This window comes from Thermobia domestica, chromosome 9 (assembly GCF_964235325.1).
Source record: "Thermobia domestica chromosome 9, izTheDome1.hap1.1, whole genome shotgun sequence".
Taxonomy (NCBI): domain Eukaryota; kingdom Metazoa; phylum Arthropoda; class Insecta; order Zygentoma; family Lepismatidae; genus Thermobia; species Thermobia domestica.
Genome location: NC_137462.1, coordinates 196,680,508 through 196,706,889, shown reverse-complemented (window position 1 = coordinate 196,706,889; position 26,382 = coordinate 196,680,508). Strand labels below are relative to the sequence as shown.

The window sequence follows — 26,382 nt, the reverse complement described above, 5'->3', positions numbered from 1 at the left end:
ATCATGGAGAAATAGATAAGAATTACACAGTTTACTTCAGTGGCACAGCCACAAGAATAGGACAATATGATATGGGCTTTATAATACGGAAAGAAATCAGAAAAAGCTTATTACAATCCAATCCAATAAATGAGTTCATATGCACATTAAGGTTTAAAGGAAAATTTTGAAACATAACCTTGATATAAGTACACGCTTCCACAGAAGAAAAAAGATAAAAGAGAGAAAGAAGAATTCTACGACCTACAGGAAAGAACATGTGACAAGATAGTCAGATGCGACCTGGTGATAATTCTGGAAGATCTTAATGCGAAAATAGGAAATAAAGACACAGTCGACAAAGTTACTGGAAAATATACACTCCATGAAGAAAGAACCAAAATGGGAACCTATTAAACGAATTTGCAATACGAACAAAATGATCACAAACAGCACCTGGTTCCCGCACGAGAGAATACAACATGGAACATAGAACACAACAACACTATAAACCAGATAGACCATGTCATCACCAACGACATGTCACATCGATAACAGATGTAAGATCACACACAGGATATAACTATGATTCTAGTCACTTCCTAGTTGAAGTCAAACTCAAAGAAAAAAATAAGCAAGATGCAAACACTCAAACGAAAGAAAAACGTGGAATGTAGATAAATTTGAAGCAAAAGAGAACATACTGGTATACGAAGAAATAAATAAAATGGAAAAATGGGAAATGAATGAGAGAACAACACTAGAAGAAAAATGGGGTAGGGTAGAGTCGGCGCTGAAAGAAGCAGCAGATAACAGAATCAGACAGAAATACAGAAGGCTGTTTCATCCTCATGGTAGCAATTTGCAGTCGCCACCAGAGGCGCTAGTTTCGCGTCAGCGACGTGACGAACGCAGTATGGAGTAGCCAGACACTTGTGTACAAGCTGTGGAGAGGAGAGACGTGTGTGAGCAGAATGCCGCCGAAAATCTACCCTTTTTGGGAGGGCTACATCGTAGCACTTTCTGATATAGACTACAGCTATAGCCGAATAAAAACACAGTACAAGAAGAAAGGTTTCACAGTGTCTGATAAGGGAATTAATGCAGCCATCCATCGTAATGCAAACCCAGAACAAATCATTGCTATGCGTCGTCAAAAGAGGCAAAAGAAGCAACCGGCTCCACAACGCTGTCAAGACGTCATTGCCAAGGTCCGCTGGTTTATGACGCAGGGGAATCCACCCACCCAACGTGACACAGCGAGGCGTGTTGGACGGTCAACTGCAACTGTACACCGAATCATACGCGACAATTTGGGACTTAGAAGTGCACACAAGCGGCGGGTCCATGTTCTGAAGCCAACGCACATCGCAGAACTGCGGGTGGCATGCAAAAGGCTGTATGAAGGTTACCTGGCAGGTGACAAATGGCGTTATGTGATCACCTTAGATGAAGCATGGGTCTATTTGACAGGATCCCAGCAGATGCGTGCAATTTTCTACCTCCGCAGTGATGGAACCAATCATGCAAAGTGGGTTTGCTCCTACAAGGAGAGTTTTCCAAAGTGATTTATGGTAGTAACGGGTTTCTGTGCAAAAGGGAAGCTTCCGATACACCGGGTGTCATCAAATGTCAAGGTGAATGCAGGGTATTATATCGCGCATGTAAATATGCCCCGGCTTTGTATGGCAATGACACTGACACAGTGTTCATCCACCAGGACAAGGCCAGCAGCTATACTGCCAAACGAACGGTGGCCTACATGACACGTATAGAACAGACAAGTGTAACGGCTATCCCATTTCGAGACATCCCCGAAAAGTCACCAGATGCATCCCTTATGGACTTCTGTGCTTTCGGCCTCCTCAAACAGAACATCAATAAGCGTCGTCCGACCACACTTGGTGGGCAGTGCTAAATAGAGGTCTCCTTCAGTGGAAGCTACGATGTCGTGCAATCGTTCACCAACGGTCTCACATCGAACATGATCGCTGGTGGAAACGGGGTTTTACGCCCTAGGGCACGGGTCTGTACTTCACTACCATAAGGCTAAAACAGCCTTCTGTACAAGGAAGAGTCTAGAGGCTGGTTCGATGAAGAATGTAAAGATACAATAAACACAAGACAAAAACTGCTACAGAGGGAAACAAGAGGTACCTATGAGAGGTACAGAGAGCTAAGAAAAGAAGCCAATAAAATGTGTAGGAGAAAGAAGAGGGGAAAAATGAAACATGAAATACAAGAAACAAGCATTAAGCAAACAAAACGAACCAAGAAAGTGTTATACTCCTTGTTATAAAGAGAATGATCAAAGATTACTTACTAAAAAGCATAGGATACGGAAACAAAAATGGAGAACTGATAGAAGATAAACTGAAAGCAATACAGAGATAGGCAGAACACTTCCAAACACAATATGTTCAAAATGATAAACATAACAACTCCAGCAAGGAAGGAACAAAATGAGAGACTGATAATATAGGCAATAATGACATGGACAAACTAACAAAAGAAGTGGATAAAGCGCCAAGCTGTTGATTTACTTTCCAGAATTGAATCTGGATACACGGAGGGCCCTGAGTTTATAGGCTCTTCCACGGCAGAAAAATATTTACCACTGGAGGCCCAAGACAGTGGATATTTGAAAATAGCCACAGAGGATCAAGGGATAGTAGACATCCAGGAAATACCATCAACTGTATTATTACTTATAGATATACAGAGCAGCAAAGCCATCAAACAGTACAAGACAGACTTGAAACACACTAAGAGATGTGTGAAACTAAGCTGTCAGTCGATAGTCCCTATCAACCTTACAGACAAAAGAGAGATGCTCTCTCAACTTCCTTTCTCTATGCTAATAGACTCGGACGGAACGCAGGAGGACGGGAACGACGGCGTTCTAGTGAGTTTGAGCGACGTAGTTCAGTGGCTACACTACCAAAAACATGATCCGTTTTTAGGAAAGCTTAGTTTCCTACAGGACAAGATACTGTCTGGGGCCGAGAAGACGAAAGAAAAAATAAAAAGACTGAGTAGAATTTCTCGGCTGAATGAGAATGGGATTCTTGTTCGCATTATTTCCTATGAACAGGAAGAAAAGGAAGTGGTATGGGTCCCTCGACAGCTACGCGCTTCTGTCTGTTATGCAGCGCACATAGAAAAGGAATCAGGCCACCCGTCCATTAAGGAAACTCTTAATCGAATTCGCAAGGATTACTTTTGGAACGGCATGAGGAGAGACATTTATAAATTCTGCCAGAGCTGCGTTCCATGTACAATATTTAAAGAGAATGCCAACTCAAAATACGGACGAATGGAAAGCACGTTAGCTGACCAGCCAAATAAGATATTATATATTGACACCTTTGGACCAGTCCCAGCTAGCAGAGTGGGAGGGTATCGATACTGTTTTGTTATGGTCGACGGGTTCACCAGATTGGTCAAACTGATCCCAATTAGAAAATTAACAACGAAGATTGTGGTCAATTGCATAATCAACTTCTTTGCAGAGTTCGGCTATTTTCAGTCTATTACTTCGGACAACCACAGTATATTTACTTCGAAACTGGTGAAAAATTCCATGAGAATAATCGCCACATAAGTGCTTATAGAGCTAAAGCAAACAAGAGTGAAAAGCTGATTAAATGCGCTAAAACGCTCATAAGCATATATAATAAAAATCACGAAAATTGGGCAGAAGACATCAAACTCATAGAGTTCGCTTTAAAATCTAGAGTATGCGCTTCGACGGGACACACACTTTTTTTCCTCCAATTTGGCAGGGAAATCCCTCACCCCCGCATGCTAAAGCCTGAGAAAGGGAAAGAAGAGATGCAGCCGCAAGATGAGCATGTATATTCGAGGTACGCGGAGGACCTGAAAGTACGTATTGAGAAGGCCTTTAAAAGGGCTAACAGTACACAAGAAAAGCAACATGCTGCTTACAAGAAGATCTATGATAAGGGAAGGAGACCAAACCCTTTCAAAGTAGGCCAACATGTTTGGATGAGGGTCATTCTCATCTCCGACCCGACACAGAAAGTGGCCTCATCACTTCTAAATCGCTATTCGGGACCGTGGGTCATTCAAAAGCAGGTAGCGACAAATACATATATTGTCAAAAATTTGTGGCATGGAAGAGAAGTAAAAACAAATTCGGATATGCTGAAACCAGTCATCCCACCTCCTCCCTTTGCAAAGCACATCCCCGAGTTGAATTCTTCTCACATAAAGAAGCTGACAACCACAGAAGACAAATCGAGAGGAGGGGAAAAAGTTCGTCAACCGGCTGATTTAGTGATATAGATATTTATTCAGTTTCTGCTTTTTCGACGGACTGGTCGTAATCGTACTTTTCTTTCTTTCTCCACGTTCAGCAAGTTCACTTGAAGTTACTACCGGAAATGGGGCCGGAGTTTAAACGTCCCGTTAGCACACGCTCTGTTTATGTGGGCGCACGCCCCAATCCCGAAAATCCCATGGCATTACAGCTTTTATGCCATGTGGACTCATTAAAGCACAATGTAAGAAGACAAAAGCGGGCACAACTGGAAGGCCAACAGGCTCCAAACAAAAGGCCACAGTTTGATATCCCAGACTACACTTTGGAGCAAGTTAGAAATCTGCAGCAGAACGTCCATACGGACAGGAAGGAGGAAAAGCCAAAATCATCCACCAGCACATATCAGCAACTGGAGGAAGACCTCGACTACCTGGAGCTGATAACAGATGGAGAATATTTGGACTTCGATTCTCTTCCGAAAACGCCAGGGAAATATCTTCAACTAGACCAGGATGTCCAAGGAGAACCTGCGAAGCGGAAATTGACATTCTGATAAACATGGTGGAGCACCGGACACTCGCGTGATAGTGAAAGTGAATATACATTTACGTGTGTTCTATTATCACAACAGTGAATAGTTTGACCAGTTCCAGATTCGGAACTTTCATTATGATTCTTTTCTTTTTCTTTCAGGAAAAAAAAAAATAGTTTATTGTGTTACCATAGAAACTGCACGAGACTATAAAGAGTTGGGCCACATTAGCCCTACAATGTATATTTTATAAGTGAAAATAAGTGTTAGATAGTGTGTGTGTAAACAACGCGTGTGAATACAAGTGATTTCTCTAGTTGTTCCACCTAGAGAAATGGACAGTTATGAACTTTCAAAGATTAAAAAGAGATGGTCGATGGTAAGACTGACAAAGTTTCTTTTTTTTCCCTTTTATTAGTAAGGGGATTATGCAAGGGACCCTTTCAGGGCCACTTGCTAGTTTCTTATATATTTCTATTATTATAATTATTATTATTCATATAAATTTTAAGGTAACTATATATATACATAAACATGAATATATTCTTGTATATTTGTAATTACAATATAGGTATAAGATAAACCAGCGCTGGTTTCAAAGGTAAAAGGTTATGTGATATATATACTATTATTATTATTACTACTATTTCATGTAAGATATCTTGTATTTACTATGTGTAATCCATATATTAATCTAGCATATTCCTTTTGCAATATAAAAAAAAATCTTTCTCTTTTATAGATAAGGAATGTTAGTTGGAAACATTGTCGGTTGCCAGCAACGTTTAGGATACAAACAAAGGGGACCGGGGACCTTATTTTACTTTCGTTTTCTTTTATTCCGCTTATGCCATCTATATGGGTCAATAGGTACTTCTGCTAGAAAACAGTTGGATATCTTTCCGAACCTCTCATATATATAGAAGGCATTCTCTTGAGACGGGGAACCATTTAGTGCTTCGAATAGCGGGAGAGGCAGTTTTGTCCTTCTCTGGTTCCATTTCAGGGGATGGAGTTCCTTGGTTAGAACAGTCTAAATGATGACTGTCGTTAGAGTATCTTCGAAATAAGCCGAAAAGTTCATGTATAGTATAGCGAGTGGGCAAGTGAGTCCACGGGGTAGCTTAGAGCTTTATTTGTTTTACTTCTCGATCTAAGAAAATAAATAATTATATTTTTATTTTGGATAATGTTTAGCTCGCGATTTCTCTTTAAACATTTTATTTAGGATATTTAGTGTTTGTAGTTTACTTTAGAGTTTGCCTGGGCTCCTAGATTGGGTACAGTGGATAGGCTTGTTGATTTTGAATTGGAGGGCTCCGGGTTCGAATCCGGCCGACGTCTGGCTATATAAAGCCACCGCTCTAGAATGCTAGGGGACTGGAACGGGTGAAACTTAACCTATACCTATAGATCTGAGTGTTGATCTAGAAAGGCCTCTTATTGGGGTCTATTCCTTTATCCTCACTGAACCTAATCCTAGTAAATTTTGTTAGATAGAATCCTTCTTGAGGAAGGTCTGGTTCCGGACTTTTCGTCGCTTAGGTTTAGGCCAGGTGCTGGATAAGTGGTGTACCCACCTTTAGAACAGTAAGTTGGTTCACTTTATCAGCTTGTAAGAGAACGCTTCCTGAGTGAACCCTGATGATTTAGAGTTAGTTTATGTAATCTTGTGTTAACGACTGAAGTAGGAATCTTAGATCCATTATAGTAGGGACTAATTCCCTATTCTTTAGGGATTAGTATAAAGATATACTTAAGTCCCTCTCTGTCCCCGGGAGGGCAAATAGAGACAGATAAATATTTTATCTAGAGATCGTAGACTATTTTCTCAACTATCGTTCTCTCTTTATTGAAATAAAGATATCTAAAAGAGGAAATTTGATGAGTTTTCATTATAATTTGAGTCTGTATGCTAGTTGTAGTAAGAACTCCCCTAGATTCTTGCAAACAGGGTGAATAAATTAGTTAATTTAGAATTGGTCGACAGAAAAGGCTGTACGAGGATATTTAAAGGATTAAGGGATTAACTCATTTTTTCTCTCTGCCTCCCTTGAGTAAGTTAAAGGAAATAAGGGAGAGAGGAGAATCTTAAACCGATCTGGCCGTAAACAACCTTTGGTGAAGTTAATTATTTGTAATTAGTGGTTCTATCAATCCTCCAGAGGAATATTCTTTTGGAAAGATAGCTGTTAACTGGTGGGTGAGGTAATAACTTTAGATTCAGGGAGTCTGGTAATAGCACTCGCACGCAGAGAGGTACGTCCATAACCTTTACAGCTGATTCCCGGCGGGAGCTCATGTGGTTCGGATTCCACGTTAATCAGTAGGTCCCCGTCTCATATAGCCTCGCCGCTGAAAGGGACGCTAAACTAAAATCAACTCAACTCAACCTTTACAGCTGAGAGCTCGTAGAGGGAGCCTTTGCAATACAGTGGGCGCGTAGACAGCTGCTTACAAACTGGAGGGGCTCGTAAGGAGCTTCTTACACCGGTCAAACTGTTATCAGGCCAGAAAGTATGGGCAACGACGTCTCGAAATTAATTTCTTCTGAGGGACACTTTCAGCAAGAAAACTCTCAAAGCAAACGGCGACTCATTAAAACACTACTTCGAACATTCAGATTTTCCGGAAGATATACCTGAACCAAATTCAAGAGTATTACAGGGAGCGACGACAAGTAAGAATGAAAAGGACGGGGCCAGTGCAAGGATCAAACTACCTATTAGTCAGGGGGTTTGACCGCTTTGTTAGCAAACTTATTTTAACATCGTGAGGTACGAAAAGCAATAGTTTGTTGGAAAACTGAGTTTGAAGTTAGATTACCAGGCAGCTTGTAAGACGTTACTTAATAAATAAATAAATAAATAAATAAATAAAAAAACTCCTAGTTCAAGATACCATTCCCAGGGAATGTAAGTACTTAAATATCCTGTACGCCAAGGCAAAACAACCGGCTAAAGTTACAACTATTGTTTCACATAGATGCTGTTAAGAAACAAGAAAAGGAAGAGTTTTTCCAGTGAGATCTTGCAAAGCAACAGACCACTGGAGGGACTAGATTCCATCCACTACACATTGGCGGATGTGCGGAATGTTATGAAAAAACGCAGGAGGATAAACATGGCAGGAATGCAAAGTTCGAGAGTCGGTGAGTAATCGGAGATGACTACTTGGACCTATTCACGGACGGGGAGGATCTGGATCAATTGTCAAGGACCCACTAGAGGGATTTACCAGTACACGAGGTACACTCATGTCCAAAATGATTGTCGCATATCTATAATTGTCTTCTTGTGAGAATATAATTTAACAATGATTTTGCAGGATACTTTTAACTGATACTATGTGTATAATCGAGAAATGTATATTTGTGGCCAATTTCATAGGAAAAGAATTATAAATAAGAAAATCAGAATGAGTAAAACAAAATGTTGCTAAATAGACAAGAAAGTTTTATTTTCGTTCTACTGTTCTTATTTACTGCTCTTTTGAGATGAAATTTGCCACATACATGTCTTTGTCGATTATACACATACTAACATTATAAGAAATTCCGGCCGAATTCTTATCAAATTATATTCCTACAAAAACATAATTATAGACATGCGACATGAGTGTACCTGTTATCAAAATTAAAGGTGACGAGGAAACTGAACTTTTAACACCTGTAAAAAAACAGACATGGATATTATTAATGAATACTACTTGATCTTTGGTGAGTGGAGCCACGAAGTATTTAAAAGATGAAATAATCAGTTTCTTTTTTTAGCGAATCTTTAGTATATTTTATCTTGTTTTATTCGTAAGTTTGTGTTTCAATGAATTCTCTAAATAAGTAAATAAATAAATAGTAAATAAAAATAAAAATAATAACTGTTCAAGACTATAAACAGTTTAAGCATATATTATTAAATTTAATATGAAAATTGATAAGTTATTAGTTATGATGAAATATAGTGAAAATGAACGCGAAAGAATGTAAAAAATATCGACGATTGATAAACTCAAAGATAGTTAGCAGTTATCAACTTCAGTATGCAGTATCCTCATACATAACTGCTGCTTGAGGAAACTGCTAATTCATACATATTTAATAAAATTTTGTTGTTTCAAAAATTATAGTATATATATATATATATATATTGGTAATAACTATATAAAATTAATTTATTTACCCCGGGTAAAAAATTTCTTCCATTTTTAAAATCCATATAACTAGACCGTTTGTTGATATTTTATTGTGTATTTTGTTAATGTGTAAATAATCTCTGGCTAGAAAATTCTAACAGTTTCTCCTTTTCCATATTTTAAATTTTTAAACAAAACCAATCGCCTATGGCTGTTAGCAAACGCCCTTATATAAGAGTGAGAGAGATCTTTGGAGGGAATTTTTCACTTGCCGTCTTAAAAGATAGAGAGCTTTCCTTTCAGTAAATCAAAGAAATGTTGCTCTAAAATGTGGAAAATTTTCTACTTCTCATACTCGCCGAATTTGGCACCTTTAAACTTTCATCTGTTCCCTGTATTCAAGACACTTGAAAATATAGCATGTCAATAAAAATGATGCCAACATGGACGCTATACGTGAACAGTATGATTTTTCTCTTGAGTTAGTAACTAACAAAAAGTATCACATGTCAGAGGACTAGGTAGTGAATCACCTAGAAACCTGTTTTATAAAATAGGATGCTTACTACTTACCAAACACCTCTTGTAATTTATTCTTTAATGTATTAACTGTTCACATCACTATGATGTAACCTTAATCAAACGGGCATAAAGCAAATAATAATCTACCTAGTACGCGCAAAACCGGGCTTTCTTTCTCTACTAGCTCAGTGGACAAGTTCCTCTTCTTTTCCTTTTCCACCATTAAGAATACATTCCATACTAGAATTTGACTATAAAAATACTACACAAAATTCCAAAATATCAAATTTTAAAAATGCATGTTACTACCGTATAAAATGTATATAATTAGTTTAAAGGCACAATACATATCTTTGACAGACTAGAACATCAAAAGCGTATATTCCTTTCTCTAAATGTTTATATATGACTTGAATTAAACATTTATGGTTAATGAATGCAATTCTAATTAACAACGTAAATCAACGTAACCAGTTAAATCTCGTAAAACAGTCTGGAATTTCATGGTTTAAAAATGTTAGCGATTAAACGGATTATACTCTAGGAAAGAGTTGATGCACAATACAAATCATGAAACAACCAAGTAAAATTATTTGACTGTAAGAAACCATACTTGTTTTCGACATAAATGGATAAAAAAAATCGTGAGGTAGTTTGACTTCATATACAGGAGGCTCTGCAAATTCTCTAATAGCAGGTTTTGTAACATCAGTAAACGAAACGGTTGTGACTAATTCGTAACTGGACGTTAAATTATACATAACATTTTCGCAGCTATCTGTTTTACAATCCAATGAAACATCATGACTGGATCCAAATGTATAAGCCACTCCGATTATTTTCGACTGAGGGTTTGCTAATGAACCAATACTTGCGTGTACTATTTCAATATGGAGACTAGTTGTAATGTATTTGCAAGTTAGCTTTAAAAAATCTTTGGCCAAAAAACTAATCTCATCAGGATATTTCGGTGGCAAAATTTGAACCCAGTCACCTGTATTATGCACATCGGAATTTCCGTAAGTAGCCACAAATTTTAAACCACTTGTAATATTTTCTTTCGGCTCTCCAACTAATAACCTTAACGTTCGTTCTTGAAGAAACTTACAATTATTATCAGTAAAATCTACTCTACTTAAAGGCAACTTGCAACTTAAACGGAGATCTTCCTTAAAACGAATTGGACGGCGATTTCTTTTCGCTTCAACACAGCTTCCTGTAGCTGTTGGAGCTAAAACTGTTAACCAATCATTAGGATCATCACTCAACAAAATAGCTTCTTTCTCCTCTTCTGCTTCGTTTACCATCTCCTTTCGTCCAGCCATTACTGGTTTACCAACTACATATCCAGGATTGCCACTTAATTTGAATGGATTTTCCTCTTCTTCCCAATTGTATACTGCTGAGAACTCTTGAGTAAACGATGACTTTGAAACACTGACATTCACTAATGCAATATATGCATTCACTTTTTTGACGCCTTCAATTCCATTATGAAATATCACATACTTTACACCTTTCACGATATTTACACACAGGTTGTTCTCGTAAGTTGGAGCTGGAATGTCGAAACTGCTACTGTTGCACATGCAATTGTTAAAAGTGGCATCTTGGCAAAGGCACGGGTTTACAGGAATGCAAATGTCTGATGTGCAATTGAAATCCTGCAATATAATTATAATAATTTGTATACATCTTCAATTATCAAAATTTGCAAATAACCTCTTTTTCCAAACTAAGTTAAATATGTTTAACCATAGACAGATAAATTACTTAACTTACTTATACAATCACAACCAAAAATTTGTTTCAGTTATATAGAGAACATTAATGCATCCCCAAAATTCAAATGTAACTCAAAAGAAAATGTTGAGCTCCTCCGTGGCTAAGCGGTTAGCGTACGCACCTTTGGCGTGGGAGGCCCGGGTTCGATTCCTAGCGGGAGCTCATGTGGTTCGGATTCCACGTTAATCAGTAGGACCACGTCTCATATAGCCTCGCTGCTGAACGGGACGTTAAACTCAAAATCAACTCAACTCAACTCAAAGAAAATGTTGTCGAGTATGGTGAAAATCATGTTCAAAACAGTGCAAATCCGTTTATTATTTTAACTATTGTTGTTACTACTTTTTCAGGTCCGTAGGCACTCCCATTTCTTACAGGAGGCAATGACAAACATCAAGAAACACTACAAAACTGATTATGTATGGAATCATTGTTTATTATGTATGGAATCTGTAACTCCTTTTCACCATACGTTCGTGACTGCTTGTTTTGAACATATAATTACCTAAAGAAATAACTGGAAGTTTCAGGAAATGCTATGATCCTTTGGCAACTTCGTAGATACGGGGCTGCTCTATAGTTATTTTCCCAGTTACCGGTGTGTATTACTTCGATTTTTTTGGGGGTGGGTGGGTGGGGGTGGGGGGTAAGTGTATGTCTTTCATCTTTGTCATGGTCCAATAACAGGGAACTTAAGCTTGATGTTCTTAAGAGTGAGAAAATGCACAACGCATGTAAATTTACGAAGAAGAATAAAAATACGTTAAGTTTAATTTAATTTGATAAATAAGCACAATAATTTTAGATCTAGTTTCGCTTCAGTTTTAAAAATTCTCTATAACTATTTCGTTCCAGAAGAGGACGGGCACTCCCCGCTATAGTTGCCCTTTCCTGGCTACGGGCCTGTAGTTTTTATTTTTACGCTCTAACATAGGTACAAAAATGAGTTTTAAATCTGGAGAATTAAACTCAATCAGGAAGTTTCACTTTGATCTCCTTCTCAATCTCAATCCAGTGCAAACCAAATTTACGATTAAATTTCAGGATAACAAATTGGGTTTGTTGCATTTAACGTTCAGCAGAACAAAGAGATTCACTTCTTATATAGAAAACCCCGCTTCTCCTTACGATTTCTATTTCATAATACATTTTAGCACATTCGTTAGAAATAAAAGATAACTTATAGCTGATTTTCCTTTTTAGATTTTTAGATCGATGTCTACAGAAGAAAAAATTAAAAATAAATAAATAAAAAACATCGAATTAGGAAAAAAAATCTTCTGAAACTTTGGAAACTCTAAGAAAAAATGAAATCTTTTAGTTTAACGTCGCTCAAATTAAACGCGAGTACACAAAGAAAACATACGAACACGATGTTGTTAACCATAAACTAACTTGGCCGGAGATCGAACCAGATCGCACCAAAAGTAAGTGCTCTAGCACCGAAGCATCGTGCCTCCCTGGAAACTCTGTGAAAAGGAACGTTTGAATATCCATACAAAAGTTGTCAAGAACTCTAATAAAAGTGGATTTGTATTCCTTTCTGGCCGAAATTATCAAGAAGAGGTGCAAAAAATACAGTTTTCAAGTAAGTTAAAAATTTCAGATTAACATAGAGGAGCATTTTACTGACTATACGAAGTATTTTGTTACGAACAGCGTATATGCAAGTGTTTAGGATGCTATTTGTCAGCGTGATTTATTTATTTATTTATTTTTATAAATATGACCAAGAGAAATATTGATACCAGAATTACGGAACATATGAAACAGTGGCCCCCAATCTTGTTTAGCGCCTCCTTACTCAACCCTTCATACTTCACATTCACGTCCCTTCATTCCCATGACGACAAAATGTTGAATAGGGACCTCATGCATCAGAGATGAAAGCTCTACCACGGAGCCACCACGGCTCCCTAGTCGAAACAATTGATCATAGGATTATTAAGTATTCTGCCTTTTGGCAGATCCTGGGATTAATGAGGGTTTTTCTTCCTCTTAATTTTCAGCTTGGGCCTGGAAATGTTTCTTCCATGTTTCTTTATTTTCAGCTTTCTCTTTTCTTCTATTTTTTTAAATAATCGATCACTTGTATTCTTCTTCCTATTCCTCACTTTCCTTCCATATTTCTTTCTATGACGGTAGGAAGAAGACGTTTTCTTCGCATCATGTGTCTGATACAATTTACCTTCCTACGAAGGATGGTGGATAGAAGAGTCCTCTTTTCTCCTATCCGTTTTAAAACATCTTCGTTTGTTCCTCTCTCTGTTCATTTTATCTTTTCCATCTTCCTCGAACATCACATTACGAAGCTCTCGAAATATATTTTTTTCTCTAATTTCCGTAATAACCAAATAAAAATCAACGGTTCGTGCAAACAAAGAACTGAACTTGAAGCAGACAATATTGTGGAAGATTCTACGAAAACGTTCGAGATTTCACTCAAATCAATTGAATTGTTAGGGCGCTTATACCTACTGACCACGATAAGAGACTGAGTACAGCGTTGCGATGCAAAACCTTATGAAAAGACATGGATTCACTCAGTCAGTTGAATTTAGTGATAAAGTTCCCTTCCACCTTTCGGGGAAAGTAAACACCAAAATGTGAGGATCTGGGCTTTGGAAAATTCCCATTATTATGAACATATCCACGATTCCCACAAGGTGAACGTTCATGTAAATGGACTTTCCATCTTTACATGCTGCATACATAGGTCTTCCCGCATCTGAAAGAAAAAAATCTTCAGCAGGACGGGGCACCCCCACATTGGCACCGGGATGTCAGGGGGGAACTCAAATCAATGGATAGGACGAGCTAGTCATGAGTGCGACTTATTTTTTTTGTAAGGTTATATTAAAAACCAAGCGTATTGGCCACATGTGCCAAACAATTTGCCTGAACTTCGATTACGCATTCAAGAAGCAGCCTCCATCTAATTACACTGAGATGTTAAAAACTGTGTGACAAGAATTAGACTATGGGATTGATGTGTTTCGAATTACAGAAGGCACTCATATTGAGCATCTCTGACGGGAACAAAACACGTATATTTACAAAAAAAAAAAAAAAAAAAAAAAAAAAATTCTTTAATTTAACGTAAGTTGCATGTCATTATCAATAAATAAACGTCAGTTTTAAACTCTGAAATCGGGAAAACCACTAAAAATAGCCTTATATAATACAGAGATGAAGGCTGTTTCAACTAAGTTGAAACAGATTTACTATAAAGGTGCCATCTAGAAATGGAAAATAAAAGAAAACTAACAGAAAGATATTCGTTATTTCTGTGGCTAAGTTATATGGTAGAAGATACCTATAACCAATTCCACTGACCCTTGAATTAAAGGTGACTTCCACTAAGCTTGTATGCTTTGTTATAAATTATGGTAACAACACATATTAACTGAAAATACCCTACCTCTGAAAACAGAGTTCGATTGAATTTTGAAGGTGTCACCAGAATAGTAAATTGTGAATAGAAGCTCTCGGCATTCAAGGAGTCAGTTGAATCGCATTCTTGTTCACTTGGCGTGATATGACTGCACGAACTGCTCCAATCAGACAAGTACCGAATACTACTCGAAGACTGGCAGAAATTAGAAGTAATTTTCACAGGAAGAGCTGAAACACAGAAAATTAACAACTATTAAATCAATATTTATGTCATACATCTACTTTAAACTCTATAAGCCAAAAGTTTATGGTCTGAGATATTACAGTAACAACCGCGACATTCTTTGAATTTGAAGTATGATAAATTATAATAAATTTTGTCAACTGGAGAACTAAATAGTTCATTGAAGATTATCTCCGACAAAAATCTTCGAAATATCATGTGATGAACTTAATTTATTTAGCCGAACTATTTGCTTAAACACGGATAAATTGATTTTTGACTCTCGTATAAGTAGCTATGATTCAATGAAAGAGAAAAAATGCCTGACTAGATCAGGAATTGAATCCGGGTATCCTGCTTATCGTGCCATGCCTTTAATCACTACGCTAAACAGCCATCATTCTATCACTCTTGAAATCGATGCTCAGCTACTTAGACCCATTAACTGTGCCACAGACTCTGTAACCCTCGGCACAATAAGCAGGAGACCTGGGTTCAATTTTCGGTCCAGTCGTGTTTCTCTCTCTCTTTGTATATCATTGAATTTACATCAACAGAAGAATTGGTGTGATATAAAATGAGTTAATTCCTCGTTATCACAAAAAATATACAATTAAACTGTAGAGATGTTTTCTAATATATATAGCAAGTTCTACAATACAATAGGAATAAAACACATAAATAAAGGAAGTATAGCAAACTTATGATAATTCGTGCTAATTACTGGTAAGACTAGGGCGGATAATCAGTAATACACTGGAATTTATAAATTCGTACATGCATTTTCTGCAATTAAATTTAACTTTAATTTCAACATCTGTGTTACAAATTTTAAAATATACAATGAACTTAAATACTAAATTAAATGAAATGAAATATTTAAAATCTCCTGAAGAATGATTAAAGTTTCACATGAAATATTCTTCTTATCAATTGTTACCAACAAAACATACATGGAAATTATCTGATATGAAATGACCATTTTCTAACACAATTCTTGAAAGAGCACTCCTCTTAACGTTGCATACTTATATCAATTTTAATTTGTCCGAACTTCTCTCATCAATTTGATAATTTTCTATAGCTTGCTTTATGTATATTACTCATTCTTTTGTAAGTAATTTCTATAACACAGTCCTTGTACTAAAAAGGTAAGAAATATTTTTCAGCTACCGTTTTCTCATACGAATTTCGAACTAAAATTGATGCTGAAACTGACGCACAAATACACAGCTCTCGCACCTGGGAGTCTGAAAATAACTTGAAACCGAAAATTCTTCTCTTTGATTTCGTTCAGTTCCATTTCAACTGTTCTTCATTACTTTCCACATTATCATCTATCTAGTGCTTCAAACTTTTCAACTGTATTTCTAACATTGCCTAATCAGCTTTCTTTTGTCGTGGTCATATCTTTCTTCCTTCCATTGGTGCAATATTCTTGGCGTGGTGACAATTTCACACAAGTTATCACTCTCCTAGTAACTTGGAGGTGTTAAGTCTCTCCTGCTTCTTCTATATCATATATTTTTTTTTCGGTAAGTCTTGTGGGTATTTTTGGTAGAGGGTAATCTATTGACAAAAAACTACTTCCATTGCATTTTTGTGCGATAATTTATTATTCTATGCAAATGTACGTATTTTTACTATCCCTAAGAGGATTGTGAAAATAGAATGAAATCTTTACCACAGTATTGCACACACTTTTGAAATGTTTTATATGTGCGTATGAAGTCCACCCAGAAGGGAAAAAGAAAATGCTTCGTGGTACTTGCAACGAAAACTGAATAGTAAGAATCCGACGGAGATAAATCTTTAACAGCAGATTCATTTTATTTCCAAGAACTTCTGTACATAAGATCTGCAGCTGGTAGAAGATAGGATACAGACACGCTCATATTGAAATTTGAGTTTTTTATTGTTGCTTAACATAAGCTAGAAATCCGATGTCATTTCTTATATTGGCAATAGGATTAAACCTTTGGTACTGTCACACCAACGCTTCAGTAACGTTTGATCTGTGCACTTCAGTAGGTCTGGTTTTAATCGCACTATGTTTCGAGGTAGATTTTCCACAGCATCAGAGAAGTAGGGGGCCATTTGAAATTTGGTACCTATGCAGAAAGGAGCAGAATTTACCACGATTTTTAAGCTCCCTGGATATACAGCTTACGAATCGCTGGGTCAACAAGATGACTTTCAGTTTGATGATTTTTATTTCTAATTTCTAGAAATACTGAAATATTACAATTAACTTTATTAATTCACAAGAACTTACCGAAAGGAGATATACTGCCATCATCATACACCTTCCACAATAACTGCCCTGCTGTATACTTCTTTTCTTCAATGCTTGGTCTCTCCACGCTTTGTTCTTGCCATTTAAAAGATCTTTTACGACTTATAAGCTTATTAAATTCTGCACTATTGCTGATTTTCTAGAATATTGAAGACACCCATTTAACGACTTAGTATCAAAAAAATGATAATACATTATCTTACAACAAAACAGTTATATACATCTGAAGCAATATTTATCAGTTATACACTTTGGTCTGTGTCATATTTGTTTAAAGTCTGACTTTAGTAGCTTAATATTATAATAATAATAGCATAATAACAATAGAATATACAAATGATATATACAGAATTAAAGTCAGAAAGCCTTTGAATACGTGAAAAGAAGATGGAAAGATGGTAAAGCTTCTGTTACTGAATATATAATTAACGTGATAAAGGAATTATAAGACAACTGCTACATAGTTAACGCACAGAGAAATCCTATGCAAAAAATAGTTCCCAAAAACATCATCACTGTGAAAACATTTTTCAATAATTTCAGTGCTTCAACACATCATATTCGCCGCATTTAGGTTTACTTGTTTATCAATTATGATAAATGAACTGAAGTAAAGTCTAGTCAGTCTATAGTAGAAGTAAAGTTGGAAACAATTGACTTAGAGTAGCTAGTTAAGTGATATCACGACTAGCTGATTTTCTCTGACCAAATTATGATTACTTTTTTTTTTTTTAATTCTTTTTTTTTTTTTTTTTTTCAAAATGTGTGAAATACTGATAATTAGGTAGAAATATTATAAATTAATTCTGAAATGTGCTGACAGTTATCATCACTATTTACATTATATTGAGTATGAATAAAAAGACCAATTTTTAATAGCATATTAATTCATTTGTCTGCACTATTAACCTCTTAACTGCCAATGACGATTTAACTCGTCATGAGAATTTCGCTTGTATTTGCAGTCTGACGACAACGTTCGTCATAATAAAATTCGTATTGGCCGTTACGAATTTATACGTATCGTATTGGGCATGGCGCGGAATGTAAAATTCAAAGATTTCATTTCATTTCATAATATGTATTTTTAACAAATTTATTCCCCATTCAGATGCAACTTTCTCAATCGGAAACTTCCCAGTTAATAGGTTAAAACAGAACAAAGCCTACTTACTTGGTAATAAGAATGAGAATTAAAACGTTACGTAAGTTTCATAACGGTGTATTCCACTCTAAGAATAATGGGCAGCAGAAATGAACACCATCCCACATATCCTTCTTTCAATAATTTTAGAACAAACTATCATAATGAGAGCATGGTTCACGAAATTACAGAAAACCACATTTTCTCTAAATCGAAGAAAGCCGTAATTTGGTCTATTTGGTCCGAAATTATTACAAAGAAAAATGTATGGAGTATTTCTTTATCTCTAGGAACTGCATATTCTAAATTTATTATGTAACATATAACGAGATTATATTACATAATTATCTTACCCCTCTATCTTCATACTTCAATCTGTGCACTAGATTGTCTCGAACTATACAAAACATTCCACCCTTAGTTTTGTTCATTTTCAGTTCAGTATTGTTATGATAAATAAACTGTGTTTGATAGCAATACCGTGGATCCAATATGGCTGGTCGTTTAATGCAGTGAGAGAATGATTCACGATCAGTTCTGGAACAATCCCGGTCACAGCAGCAATTAACATCACACGAAGAAAGCTGAAAGATAATTGTTTATTATTAATTTAATTTGAAAACTAACCTTCATACTATTGTTTTAAAGTATTACAACGACTTTTATCTCTCACTTTGAATGTCAAGACAATTTATTTTAAATAAATTAAGATTTGTGTTTGCTAGATTATTTTAATCTCAGCGATCTTTCACACATCTTTCTGTCAGGTTCACCAGAGGAACACGAAACGTAGGTGATATGTAATAGGTAATGCAATTTCAAATGCAAAATTCAGCTGAGTGAGGTCATCATTAACATGGACATAATACATGAACTCAGTAGCGTAGCCAGGATGTGTGTTTAGGGGGAAGGAGTGCTATTATAGGTACATATAGAAAAATTACAAAAAAAAAAAAAAAAATAAATAAATAAATAAAATAAATAAATAAAAAAAATAAAAAATAAACATAAAAATATATAAAAAATTACAAACATCAAAGTATCAAAGTACATTGTCGGACCTCTTAGGGGGGGGGGCTCTGGGCCCCCCTTCGCTACGTTACTGCATGAACTACAATTAACTAATTAGTAATGTGGACATAATTACTAATTAGTAATGTGCGAACTACAATTAATTAATAAGTATGTGAGAGAGATCACTGGCTTCTATTCTTTAAGGAGAGTATCGAACCTTGATATCTTGGTGAAGAAAAATAATTGTTCATAGAAGAACCAATAGGAAATGACTTTTGTTTCGCTATATATATAAATTGTGGGCTTTTCCGTTCCAAATTACTGACGGTGCTTTAGATGGATCGACGAATTTGGACGTTTGCCCCATCACATATTTTGTTATTAATATATTTCAAATTCTACATTTAGCACTGATTATGAGTATCAGCTGAATGAACTCGCTTTATCTAAAACGAAATTTAAACACTAAATAGGTAAGTATCCTTCAAAATTAGTTCCTAGATATCTAATAACAAGTATCTTATAAACAAAGTTTGTAATTCAATCACAAGATGGAGCTACCAGATTATCGCAAATAATGTTGTCTTATGTAAAATATTTAACTGATTGCTAGGAACAACTACAAAGACAATACTACTACAACTACAATACCTGTAATCAATATTAAGCATATGAGACAGTTTTTCGGCAACTATTCTTTAAATTAGCGGAATCAAGACTTAAATCTCGGGGAACAGTGATCGAATTGTTGATTGTAGTGTGCATATATTATTAGTCAATGATAGTATGGCCAAAGAGCCAGTGAAAAAACTGGGATGATATTAATCTAATGGACAGATATGTTAAAACTTTTAATAGATATTGATTCATCGAAAACAGTTGATAACTATTATAGTGTATTTAAGCAATGTCTTTTCATTATTCGAGAGTCTTTTGATACAGATAATTACCTTATCTAGATACGTTAAAAAGAAGTATCACACATAATCAAATTAAGTGTTCTCAAGTCAGGTAAAATACACAACATTTAAAGCTACACACATCTGTATAGATTAAAAATTCTCTATATGCAGATAAAAGCAACAAGCGCTTTTCTGCTTGTTATAACTTAATAATAATCTCAACTACCAGATCTATTCTAGCATAAGCTCGAATGCAGGCAGCAGTCGCAATTATTGAAAATTAAGCAGGCATCAAAACATAAAATTACTTAAAGAGGTACGATAAAGCTAAGACGGTTTACATTGCAATTATCAAAGTGTGGGGTGCAGAGGAGGTATCTGAGGAGGAATATGAGAAGTGGGGGAAATGATTATAATTAATTAATATTAATAAGATGGCTGAAGGCCCAGACATAGATACCTCTTACACACCAACTAATAGGTAGAGCAAAAGAAAAAAAAATAATAATAAAAAAAATAAAATAATTTGCCAAATAAAAATAATATGTTAAATTTTGGTGAACATGAGACTCTGAATTTCAAGGATATGTAGTTTTAATTCCAGGTGAATTTCCAAACAGATTACCCACACAACATGAAAGTTGCTGGTTTTCATGCCTTATGGGCTTCGCATACTCCCAGCAGCTGAAAGAGAAACAGGATACATTTAACAATCTTTTGCACATACCTTGGTTCTCCTGGAGAAGTTCAAGAAAGACGAAAGAGATCCTGGTAGAAACCATTTAATTTTTTTTTAAAGCACACGGGAAACACACTGTACAAAATATCACTCACTAATGAATTTCTTTATACGATTAAAACAATTTTAAAGCGCTGAAATTTTTTTTACTCTCTTAAGGCCTTTTGTTTTCACCGGATATTGTTCGTGCACATAATCTTAGTGTTCTGTTACACTCGGGATCGTCGTCGTCGTATTCATCCTTGGTCCTTCCTGGAAGTCAGCATCCCTGGTAAGCACACCTCTTCCAATTGGCATGCTCTGTTGCTTGGAGTTCTCCTCTGGTCGACTCTTCACCGTCTCACTGGACCTACAGCAGCATGATGAGATGATCTCTGCTGGTCTCGAGAATCTTGCAGCCTCTGTTGCCGTCTCGCCGGAGTTTTCGAGGTGTCCGTATTAAATGGCCTGGCTGTTGACCAGCACTTGCATCCTGTTATAGCACAGACACTCGTAGCATCATGTTAGTGCGTTTATGACTTCGCCTATGCGGTTGGTAATGGCACAGTTAATTACCGCGGCTCACACACATGTTGCAACAATAAGAATAATAATAATAAAAAAAAAAAACTTTCAATATGTAGATAAATGAAGATAAATACGAATATCTCTGTATTACTAGTTTGTCTAGCTAGCGAAGAGTTTACTAGCTAGAAGAAAAGAAAGTTTAATGTTTTTTTTTTTTTTTTTTTTTTTCTTTAGCAAGTGCTCGCGTCCAGAGCTGGTTTTGTATGAAAGTTTCAGAAAAGAAAACTGTATGAAACTTATAATATTGCTAATATTGTTTTGAGTTTGAAGTAACACATGTAAACATAATTCATGGTTAACAATTAATCAACAATTAATCAACTCTGTAAGATTGTCACAACACAAAACGCACTGTCCAAATGCACCACCACGATAAGCACTGTACAGCCGCTATATGCGTCCACAGAAAACTACCTTGTCGCTTCGCGTTTTGAAAACCAACTTCGAACTACCCTGTCTCTGCCCTGCCAATTGTTTTTATATTTTCCCATTTCAGGACAAAAATATAGGCTCGCGCCTCATATACCAAGTTTTCTTATGACGGGACAGGGGGACGTCAGGGGAATCAGAGAAGCGTGCTTAGCTACCCTCTGTGACCTACTTATTTCTTAAAAACACACATTTTCACCTTTTAATTATCATTGTGATTTTCTGTAATGTTTAATCACGAAGTTGCTGCTATCACTTGAAAGTACAAACATGCAGCTTTCTACTCATACGTGTTAATTAATATTTTATATTAAATTTGAATGAAAAAGCACTGTATAAACATTTGAAACTTTTAAAAATGACTGTCCTCTCTCACCCTTTCTTGTGTCCATCCCAGGGAGACACCTGGTGAGTGACTTCGAAAGGTTCCCACCTGTATGAGAGGGGTGAGAGGGGTTCTTTAAGCACTGATTTTTCTTGTTTATAATGTATATCAGCACAAGACTTGTTGAAACTCATTACAAAATGACTCTATAAGTAAAAATATGCATATATTGAAAATACCAAGTGCTGTCATCTGATAGTTAATAAGTTACAAATGAAAAATTCTCTTTTCCATCATCTTGTTCCCCTGCAGGAAAGCGTCTGCTAGAACATGGCGGTATGGCTCTTACGTATCCTATTTCATTCACGTACTGTGGGAGCTACTACCTTTTTCAATATAAGCCTTTTATTTTACAATAATTAATGCTAAAACTAGCTACGACCTAATTTAGTAAACAAAAATCATAACGAATACATCAAGAGAACTTTAAACATATAAATAAAGAATTATGTGTGGAACATCCCTACACAAAGGGGGTGAAGACTGTTAACAGGAATAGCACCGAATCATAGCTTCTCAAGTATAGTTTGAAATTAGGTGCTCGCTGCGCCAGCAAGAGACGTCCGTTTGTATACAGACGCCTGCATACTAATATGTGCGACTTGTGGGCGTGGTTTGCAAAAGTCACACGTCTTTGTATTCTCTGTTTCGACATGTACATGCTAGGTTCCAGCTCCTTCAAGTAACAATAGATTTTTCGGGCACTCCGGCACCGAGCGGAAATGTTACTTCCTCACGTATAAAAGACTAAATATAAGAATCCATATCTTGACATATACTCCATGTGTCTAGTTATGTCTATAAACAGAAAAGTTAGATGGATACTATGCTTTACTGTCCTCTTCCAGACCACCTAGCTTTTGCGTTCACACAAAGACTCTGCTTTGAAACTATTTTTTTTTTTTTTTTTTTTTTTTTTAACTCTACGTTCTTCCAGAGCGAGATACTGAAGCTTGGATTCTCTTCAAAATACATGATACATACGATTAATATTTAAATGAACACTGAATATACATAATTATATGCTTCACCTCACGATAAATAACATAATAATATATATAAACAAATTTAAATCTGATTAATGATTCCACACCTAATCCTTTATTTTAAAAATTAAATGTAAATATAACACGAAAATTTAAATATCCCATATGCAAATAGGGCAAAAAGTTGATATGTAAAATAGGTATATGTATGCACTGTACATACTATCCCCCTTCAGAGAAGATGCAAAGTTATTTATATAAATGTTGCAGATTCTTAGAGTGAATAGTTCGACATAATATTAATGCATAAAAACATAAACACTAGATATAAACAAACACTAAAAATCTAAATACACGAAAAGAGAAGCAAAAATACAGCACTACCTAACAACAATATAGATATATATGTACACAAAGATAATGATCTTTCTCTCGGTCACCTTTTTTTGAAGTGCTCGCTCGAGAGGAAGAAGGAAGTTCCTTCAGGTAAACAGCTGACTGCCTTCTTTTTTTTTTTTTCTTACTCAGGCTGGCCTGTAGCACCCTGCTGTGCTGTACTTCCACGTTCCACATACTTTTTAAGGTGGAAGGCGTTTCTCTTCATGATATACTCTTTAGTGGCCGGATTTCCCAGCGAGTATACATTCTTATCTGTCTTGGATAAGACAGAATAGGGTCCCGAGTATAAAAATAAGAGTTTCTTGGTTACACCAGAGAAAGCATCTGACTTTGGAAAACAGCGCACCAACACTAAATCGTCAACTTCGAAATGCACAGTTTGGTGACGTTTATCAAAGTGTTTCTTTCTCTCTTGTGCAGATTTCTTTAAGTTCCGGGCCGCTATCTCTGAATAGTATTGTAGGCTCTTGTGTTTCTCTAACTCCGGAACTTCAAATAGTTTAGCGATTTCTTTTGATGGTGACTGTCCGAAATGCACTTCATATGGACTTAGGCCAGTCGACAGATGTACAGAAGCGTTTAAGCATTTCTCTATTTTCTCTAGATGTTTTGGCCATTCACGCTGCTTGTCATGGCACAGTTTACGTAACATTCTCACTGTCGATCGTACCCCTACTTCTGCCATATTCCCTTGCGGATAATATGGTGTACTATAGATGGGTTTTAGGCCTAACTCCATGAGTTCTTTCTTCCACCTGGCACTGGTGAACTGTGTCCCATTATCCGTCAGAACTACCTCCACTGACGGGCACAGTTTAAGGAATTCCTTCAATTTTCTGATTGCAGAATTTGTGGTGGCTTTTCTGCAAGGAAACAGACCAATCAGCTTCGAGAAAGCATCCACACAGACGAGAACGTAGCTGACATTACCTACCCCGACCGGAAGTGGCCCTAGCCAATCGAGACAGATCATGTAGCTGTGTCTGTCAATTAACACAGGATTCAGTGGTCCCGGCTGATAAACATGTGGGGGGGATGCTTTCTGACATGTGCCACATGAAGCTGTAAACTTCCTGATTGCATTTCGCATCTTTGGCCATACAAAATACTAAGATAGCATTGGCACCAGTTTGCTGGCGGACAGATGTCCACGTTCGTCGTGATAATATTCCAATAATGGCTGCACAAGCACTTCCGGTATGCAAATACGTAAGCCATCACGGTCACGCTTGCACAACCGTCCATTGGAGATCAAATACTGATGGTTGCTGCTTTCTATTTTCCCTGACTTGTCTTGTTCTAGTAATTTCTTCTTTACTTCCCCAAACACTGGGTCCGATGACTGCATTTCCGGTAAGATGGCTACCAGTTCCCTAAGTTTTCCGGGGATCTGAGTTAGTATGGTCAGTAAGGACTCGTTTATTACTAACTTCTTGTTTTCATCAAATTTCTTCCCAGTGTTGGGCGGGTATCTCGACATGTAATCACTCAGATTTTCTTTCGATGGGACGTACTCAAATTCGAAAGAAAGTACGCTGAGTGCGAGTACCCATCTTACAAGCCTCTGTGAGGTGAGTCTGCACAGCGACAGGAAACGAAGTGATTGATGATCTGAACGGATTTTAAAGAAATTACCCACCAAATAATGCTTGAATTTGTTCACCCCATCAATCACCGCTGCGCACTCACGCTCAGTGATTCCGTAATGACGTTCCGCGGAGTTGAAGACTCGTGACGTCATACCAATCACACGAATGTTTCCTTCTTCATCTAATTGATATAAATGCGACGAACAGCTCACATCGGATGCATCGCATTCCAATATTAGCTGCCTGTCGGGGAGTGGTTTCTTCAAAACTACTTTCTGCTGGAATACTTCCCTGATACGGTTGAATGCTTCCTCATGGCACGGAAGCCATTGAAACTTCACTCCCTTCTTTAGTAGTTGGAAAAGCGGAAAGAGTATTTCTGAGTATTGCGTGCTAAATATCCTATAAAATTGGCAATAGCCAATGAAACTACGTAATTCACGTACGTTACGTGGTCTTCTGAATGACATTACTTTTTCCATTTTCTCAGGTGACTTTTCTATGCCCTCAGGCGAAAGTTCATAGCCTAACACACTAATTCTCTGTCTAGCGAATTGACACTTTTTCAGCCGCAGAGTTACCCCACCTGCGCGTAAATTTCCTAGCACCTTATCTAGGTGGCGCATGTGTTCCTCGTACGAAAAGCTGGCAACTATTACGTCATCGACGTAGTGGCCACTGAACTCCTTACATTCATCTCCGAGGATCGAATCGATCGCACGAACACATGAAGCTAGACTTTGCTTCGTTCCGAAAGGAAGTTTAACAAACACATATGTAATGCCTTCATGAAGAAAACCTAAGTACTTTTGGCTATCTTTATGTACTGGTACTTGCGTAAAACTTTCGACTGCGTCTATCAATGAGATATAACGTCTATCACAAAGGTCTTGAAGCGTACAAAGTGCTGGTATAGGCTGGTCGTATTGACTACGCGTGATCTCTCCCAATTTTCTCCCATCAATACATATGCGTAATTTGCCGTCCTTCTTTGGCACTACTACCAACGGGTTAGTATATGAAGTAGGAAATTTCTTCACTATATTTCACGCCACCCACCGATTTATGGTGTTGGTCAC

General features: G+C 36.7%; 1 protein-coding gene across 1 annotated transcript in view; it reads right to left on the bottom strand.

The window, feature by feature from the left end:
* Positions 1 to 9,755: 9,755 nt before the first annotated feature.
* Positions 9,756 to 26,382, bottom strand: part of LOC145660527 (tectonic-1-like) — a 34,930-nt gene continuing 18,303 nt past the window's right edge. The window contains 4 exon segments of the mRNA XM_081725706.1: positions 9,756 to 11,113; positions 14,656 to 14,858; positions 17,129 to 17,288; positions 18,647 to 18,877. Coding sequence (XP_081581832.1) covers positions 9,983 to 11,113; positions 14,656 to 14,858; positions 17,129 to 17,288; positions 18,647 to 18,877 — 1,725 coding nt within the window. The 3' untranslated portion in view covers positions 9,756 to 9,982.